Source organism: Metopolophium dirhodum, chromosome 1 (genome assembly GCF_019925205.1).
Source record: "Metopolophium dirhodum isolate CAU chromosome 1, ASM1992520v1, whole genome shotgun sequence".
Taxonomy (NCBI): Eukaryota; Metazoa; Arthropoda; class Insecta; order Hemiptera; family Aphididae; genus Metopolophium; species Metopolophium dirhodum.
In genome coordinates, this window is record NC_083560.1 from 68,176,534 (window position 1) to 68,184,867 (window position 8,334).

General features: G+C 30.8%; 1 protein-coding gene across 1 annotated transcript; it reads right to left on the reverse strand.

The window, feature by feature from the left end:
- Positions 1–2,004: 2,004 nt before the first annotated feature.
- On the reverse strand, positions 2,005–2,607 carry LOC132934156 (52 kDa repressor of the inhibitor of the protein kinase-like). Its single transcript, XM_061000430.1, has one exon. The coding sequence runs from the start codon at positions 2,605–2,607 to the stop codon at positions 2,005–2,007; it is 603 nt and encodes a 200-aa protein (XP_060856413.1).
- Positions 2,608–8,334: the final 5,727 nt, after the last annotated feature.

Consider the following 8,334-nt stretch of genomic DNA (forward strand, 5'->3'; position numbering starts at 1 on the left):
TAAGTATTGAACTTTACCTTCGTAGGTAATATATTTTTTGTCACGCCTGCACCGAAAGTTTGGTTTTTGACCGCGTTTGAAGTGTCTTTTCCGTCCAGCTGGCAGTAAAGTGGGAATTCCCATAGTGCCGGGTGAAAAGGTGGAAATCCTCAAAAGTGCTGGGCGCGTATATCACGCGTATTCCATGCACAACCAGACACTGAAATCTATACCACGGTCCTTACAAAACATAAACTTTTGGTTATCTAAATCTCATATACATATTATAATCTCCTTGCATGACGCGTAAACATATTTTTTATTTCATGAAATTGTTTCGGTAGAATAATCTGATTGTTGCATATATCCCTATGGCTGCGTACGAGTTGATTCCCGGGTACCTGTTTACATGCACCGACACCGTTGAGTTGGTTCCCGGGTCATTAGAGGGTACGTACGAGTTGATTCCCTATTGTTGTATATCAATTATCAATAGATTGCACGAGTAAAGAGTTTACGACCGTTAAGTGTTCGACCGTCACACACAACTCGCTTTTATGTCCACCGAGACCACGCGTGAATTTACAAAAAAAAAAAAAAATCATTACACGTCGCACGCGAGAATGCGTGTTGGTCGAACGCTTTATCAAAGATTACCGTCATTATTATTACCTACGTATATATATAACGTATATGTTATTTATCATAATAATTGATTTTAGATAGATAGATAGCAGTTTTTATAGTTGAACATAATCTAGAATATTAGGAGTGTTCTTGTATTGTTGCAACCATTATTAGGCCAACATAAATTGTGTCGTTGTGTTAAAACTGTTGTGTATTTTTCGAAGTGTACATTTTTGAATAAATATGGAATTTATATTGAGTGAAAAGTCTAAACCATTAATACCAATAGATGGATATACGTTTTGTTTCTATAAAATGCTAGCAAACGATATCCAACGCTGGACTTGTTGCAAGAGTAGCTGTAAGTGTTATTTAAAATCGATAATAATAAGATTATAGAAAGCAACACAGATCATAAGCATGACAAAATTGACGAAAATATTAGTAAGCGGCAAGCGCTGAGCTTTTAATTCCTTAAAAAGGAAAGCTGTTTAAGATGTTTTTGCGAAGCCTTCAAAATTAATTCGCAGAGAGTTGAAACACGGAGATATAAGTACTTTAACGAATAATGACTTATCTCTAATACGGCATAATATACATCGAGCTTTCATCCTTCACTGCCAAAAAGCGCCATGGAAACACACGCAATTTCAGAATCTATGAACTACACAACTAATGACAATGAACAGTTTATATTTGTTATTAATAGCGTGAGTTCTATTATAGGTTTTTCTACTGAACGTAATTTGAACGTTTTATGTGACGTCACGGACATTTATATGGATAGGACTTTTAATGTCTGCCCTAAGTACTTTACTCAACTTTTTACCATTCATGGATTTAAAGATGACGTATATATACCACTTGTATTTTTCTTGCTACCCGACAAACAAAAGATCACTTACGAGCTAGCGTTAAAATATTTGGTTGATCACTGTAGTTTGCACGGTATGACAATCGCACCTGTTCAAGTATTCATAGATTTTGAGATTGCGATTCATATGGCAGTAGAGAGCGTGTGGCCAACATCACAAATATTCGAGGGTGCAGATTTCATCTAGCCCAAAGTTGGTGGCGGAAAATTCAGAATCTAGGTCTCTCGGAAATTTACAAAGACACTAGTTCAGAAAACGAAACCGGTAATTTTTGAAATTATTTTTTGGCCTACCTTTTTTAAGGCCAATTAGGGGCGTATTTAGATATTTTTTTTTTTTTGGGGGGGGGGGGGGGCTGTGGTATTTTCTCCAACTAAAATTCCCTAATTCAGCCTATTAAAAATAAGAGTTAGAAAATTACTACACAATTTTAATTTTTGTCATGATTTTTAATGTTTTCAAAAAATTAATAATGAAATAATATATAATAATAATAATAATAATACGATATTAATATAACAAATCAAATCAAATTTAAATTTCTTTCTTTGCCACTGTTAGCAAATTTATCTAATAAAATGTCATCTGGTACGTCAATGTCTTTATGAATAGCTAAAAGGGCAAGTCCCACTATTCTAGATTCTGAAGTTGTATTTTTTAAGTACGTTTTGAGTCTTCTCAACGTCGAAAAGCTACGCTCAGTTGTAGCGGTGAACACTGGTATTATAGCTAGTATTTTTAGTAATTCATACATGTTTGGATACATAAAATTATCACAGACACTCAAAGCCTCTATAGCAGTTGTGGGCCTTAAGTTGTCTTCAATATTCTTCCACTTAGCTTGCCAAATTTCGTACTCTGCTTCTATAACGTCATTTAGCCCCGGTAAATCATTTTCATAAAATTCAACAGATTTTTTTAAATAAGAAAATGGTTTTTCAACTACAATATTTGGTAAGACATATTGTAATGAAGTTATAGTTTCATTGTGAGGTATAAATCTTTCATTTAATGCCATCATCAAATCGTCCAAGTACGGTATAAAAATAGATTTTTTGTAATATTCTTCAATGTTGTTAGATGGTACATTGCTTCTATTTCTTTGACTGCTACAAATACGAGGCATTTTTGGCTCAATATTTAACTTTTCAGCAACATCTTTGGCTTCTTTATAAATATTGTTAAATTTTAAATCAACGTTTTCTCTTATGGATTGAAACACAGAAATTACACCAGAAACTTGATTAAGAGCATTAAATAAATCAATATTTTCGCTTTGTAAATATTTCGATAAATTATAAGTATAACTTAATAATTTACTAGACACACAAATAGATATTAAAAAATTTAAGTTGCAAATACAATGTAAAAGGCTATTAGCTCTTTTTGAAGAATCGGTCCCAGAACATTCACTTTGCACTTCTTCTAATGCAGCTACAACGGGTTCTACAAATTCTTTAAAAAGTATAACTGCTTCATGGCGTAACACCCAGCGAGTTTCACATAAAGATTTCAATTTTGTAGATTGTGAATTTGGTTTAATTTCTTTTATTTTATTTTTTAGGACTGTAGTTCGTTTTGCCGAACTGTTAAAAAAAGAACAGCATTCACTTATTATACCAAAAGCATTTCGAATACCTTGAGATTTTGTAGCATCCGATAAACAAAGATTTAGTGAGTGTGATACACAATGTGTGTATAATGCTTTTGGGTACATATCTTTAATTATTGCCTGAACACCTCTAAAACGACCACGCATTGCTGCAGCCCCGTCGTAACCCTGACCTCGCATTTTATTCAAATCAAAACCAATTTATTTAATGTTTCTTTAATCGTGTTAGCCAAACCTTCACCAGATAGATCATATACCGGAACAAATGTAAGAAAATCTTCTCGAATTGAAAAAACCTGCTCGTCAACATAACGAATACATAATGAGAACTGTTCAATTTGAGAAATATCAGTTGTTTCGTCTGCAAGTATTGTATAAAAATTAGTTTTTGAAACTCTTTCAAGAATTTTTGACTGAATTAAATCACCAAACAAATTTATTATTTCGTTTTGTATAAGTGGACTTGTATACATAGATTTACAACCACTAGTTTCCAAATGTTCTTTTAACACGTTGTCACCATTTTTCGAGCGATTTCGAAGCAAACAACGGAAATTACCATCGTTATTTTTTGGTTCTTCTAAAGAAATTCTACCAGAATCGTCGTGCCCCGTAACGCTATTTGCTGTCTACCACATAACCGAATTGTTTGAATAATTGGCTTAAGTTTTGCGCGATTTTTTATAACTTCATCTTTTCGTTTACTATTTAATTGTACTAATATATTATCTTGTTTTTTTTCTAAAATTGCTTTTATGTTGTCAGCAGTAAGTAACGAATTTTTATGGTAATCATTTTTTTCGTGATTTCTAAAGTCTTCCAATGCGTCTTTTAACTTTGTCAAGGGTTTCAAAACAAGTTTACCTAACTTTTCATGTGATCCCTTACCAACCTGATTTAAATTTAAGAACAGTACACAGAATTTACAAAATAAACCCTCTTTTAATTTTGAATATGCTAACCATTTGAAAGTTTCAAGCCATTTAATTTGAAATTTACGTTTATATTTTCCACTATTATCATAGGGGAAATTAAAGTTTGAATCGGGTGTCCATACGTTTTGCAAAATTGAAACTTTCTCTTCGTCACTTAAATTATTCTTACATTCAACATAACCTCCTATATCAAACTTAGAATCTAAACATTTTAAACTAGGTTCAATTACCGGAGAAATAACTGGTGGACTTGGAGCTGTTTTTTCTGTTTCAAGTGTTGCCATAATGTTATCATCTTGTAAAACATTTGATGTAGATTGAACTGTATCATCGACGGATTCGGTGGACTGTTTAGATTTTTTATAAAAATGCAATAATGATTGTTGAGTTCTTTTCATTATGCTTAGGTGTATTATTATTATTTTATTTAACCAACAAATAAAAACACTCGTCACAATCTACTGTCTTAGTAGTTAGTAGGTACGTACTACGTGCGATACTAAACGTCGTATATATCAGACAACAAAATATTTAATAAATATTAAAATATTTAATAATAGCGACTATAATATAACAGCCGGCCGTCGTCGTCACAACTTCTCGGAAATATTTTTAGCTGATACCGGCTCGTAATGCTCGTATAATTATTGTACGGTGATTGAAACGCGACAACGCGTGTATAATATCAGTAAATCAAATAAAATTACGATAATTCAGCAGTACCGCACGTCAAAATTAAGCATTATGTACCGAACTCAAAGATATAATCGTTACGATCAAAATCGTCATTGACACATTATAATATGAATAACTCGTTTGTTGTTAATAATAATTCTTTATAAAATTATATTGAACTTTTACGATTTTACATCTAGTAGAACATAATAAGTAGACTTAATAAACAATTCCTAGATTTCGGGGGGGGGGGGGGGGAGGGGCTGAAGCCCCCTCGGCCACCCCCATAAATACGCCCCTGAGGCCAATAGAAGTTATCGATTGCTTTACAGACGAGTTGATAACAATTCGACCAACAGGTGACGAAAGAATTGAAGAGTTTATGGACTACGTATTTGATAATTATATTTCTCCAGAAGCTAGTTTTCCATCAAGTATATGGGCTCAATTCTCAACTACTTTAAATAGAACTACGAATAGTTGTGAGAGTTTTCATTCTAAGCTCAACAGTTGTTCCTATAGTGGGCACCCAAATATTTTTGTATTTATAAATGAGCTGTTAGAAGTACAATCAGAAACGTATATTAAATGCAGGAGTAATGGAACTAAGAAATCTAAAAAATAACGAGAAAAAACCAATTTTTTAAGAGAAGAGTTGTCACTGTATACTGGTAATCTCATTACCAGATACCAATTTATAAAAACAATGTGTTACAAATGTTTACCAAATTACTAAATTTTGTTTTTTTACCTAGTCACTACTAAATGTTTTTAATAATAATTTTTTACCTAATTACTACTAAATGTTTTTAATAATAATTTTTTACCTAATTACTACTAAACGTGTTTAATAATAATAAATATAATATAATTCAATAAATAACTTATCTTGTCAGCCAACCTCCTTGTGGTGTTTCTTGGGTTATGCTATAACCTAATATGCTGAATATTTTACTAAATATTGAATAAAATATATAATGACCTGAGAATCAACTCGTACGTACCTCTTAATGACCCGGGAATCAACTAATACATGAGAAAGGTCTCGGGAATCAACTCACCTATTGCGATCCCTATATAGGTAGTGATTTACCTTTGCCGTGATTACAATTTTTTTGTGCGTCGCGTTTAGTATGGACTAGGTAATAGAAAACGGATATAACGCGAGGATTTGAAACAGCGTAATAAAATCTGCATATTATGCATTTATAATTATTATAATTTATAAATTATAAGAATTTGGTGACTTTAACATCAATTTTAATGACAAGAAATCAGAAACTTTTAAAACTTTCCTTATGGACACATTCAATTTACATATGATAAACTATCCAGCAAAATCTACAGCGAGAGATGACACCACTATCGACGCAGTATTTTCAAGATATTTGGAAAAAATTACATTACAAACATACGTATCATATTTCAGTAATCACAGGCCTGTAATTTCGATTGTTGAAAATTAAATAGTATGTAATAATAATAATTTTTATTTTCATTTATTTTTCCCATATTGATATTTACTTATAAATTAGGTACAACCTCCTAACAAGACTTAAATCTTGAAGATACAGGTGAAAATCCTCTCACCTCTACTCAAAAATCACAAAATAATAATACTAATTAGTATATAAGTTACCAATCTTCATCAAAGACGTACATCAGACTAAATTAAATTAACCTAAATCTAATATTATGAAAAATCATTGTTTTATCTCAAAACCTCTCAAAACTGTTATCGATAACTACCGTTGAATTATAGATCTTCTTAAAAACTAACCCTGTGCTCAATTTTATACATAGGTACCAATTACGAAATCAAAAACCATTTCCTGTTGATATAAGAAACTGTGAGACTGCATTATCATTATTAGAATATTAGTATATTACTTAATTTATTACAATAGTACAATAAATAAATTTGACATCAGAAATTTCAAAAAAGAAAATTATGAATAAATTGATACAGGTTAGCCCAGAGATACTCAAACAATTTTTGCATGTACCACTCATGTGTATTACTATAACGCATCGGTCGTGTACCATTTTCGAATAAAAATAGAACTATTTAAAAAATGTCATTACATATTTAACAATAATAATTTTAGTACATTGAACAGTATATTTAAATTTAATAAATATTCACGCAAAACATGAAATATTATTATATCCTTTAAAAACATTAATACAAATATTATTTTATCCGTACCATACCAGCACACGGCCTTCCTTGTACCGCCATGTAGTCTCCCCACCAGTTGCAGTTGTGGGTGTAATCGTAGGATTACACTGTTAGAGGAAGCTACCCATTATAGTAGCATATTTTTGAAAACAGGTAAGATTGTTTAAAAAAATAAGTAACACGACACTTACCATATTGACATATGTCATCAGTGTTACAAATGAAACATCTATGTATAATGTATTGTTACATCCAATGGCCATAGCTGCCACGGATAATTTGTTTAATAAAAAAACAGTATAGTAAATATTAACTTTAGAATATGTATTATTTTGATTGGGTGGATTAAGTTTTGGATTTTGTGTTTATTTTATTCTGGCTGCTGAGATATTTTCTTTAAATTTCTCGCCATTTAAAAAAATTATATTAAACAAATATTAGACAAATACATAACGTTTAGAATCATGTTATTATTGATTGTCAATAACATAGGTAAGTGTTATTTTTATACGTGCAAGGTATGTTCTACTTCTTATCTTTTTTCTACACTTAGAGAAACTACACAAACACTTACAGAAAATATAATTTAAAAAATATGTAGATAAAAATGTTAATTTAACTAAATAAATACTCAAACAGGCATATATAGCTGTTGATTAGTTTGATCATACATTACAATTGTACTTTATTTTGTAGTACAATCATATTATACTAATATATTATCATTTATAAATAAAATATACCTATTATCTTATTATTGTTTTATTATTATAACAGGATGAACATATAATATTGTTGAACAGAAAATGTCCATACCAATTACAAATTAAAATGTTTTAATTTCAAAATGTGAAATATAATAAACTGAAAAATCCATTAAAATATACGTGTGCACTGTTACTGTACCTATATGTAGAGCGGAGCAGTGCATTTATCATAAATTGGAAATCGCAACAGATTATAATATTTTACGAGACCCCGTGATGCCGTGGCCGTCACGTAAATATAGTAACAAAACTTTGTAGTTTGTGGTGATTTTCACAAATTGTATGAAAATTGTTTAACCAAAAACGAATAATTATTAATGAAATGGCTTTGAACAGTACAATGGAGGTATCGTGAAAGTCCCATGGCCCGTTAACTCAATACATCATGACATCAGTATTTTAGTAGGTTGATGATTGTTAGATTGTTTTTTAAAAGGCTAATGAGGGGTTGTATACTTACGTAGTACACAATCACCTGTCAGTTGCCACTTTATCAATCGATAATGAGTTAATTGTTCAGATATGATTTAGAGACTCATGATAAGGCCATTTAATTTTTGTGAACCATTTAAATTATACAACCTAATATAATATAAGTTATATTTAACAAGTGTATTATATAGTAGCGTCTTACTATATTTATAATAAATAAGTTGTTTGGTTATAATAAGTGTGTAAGTTA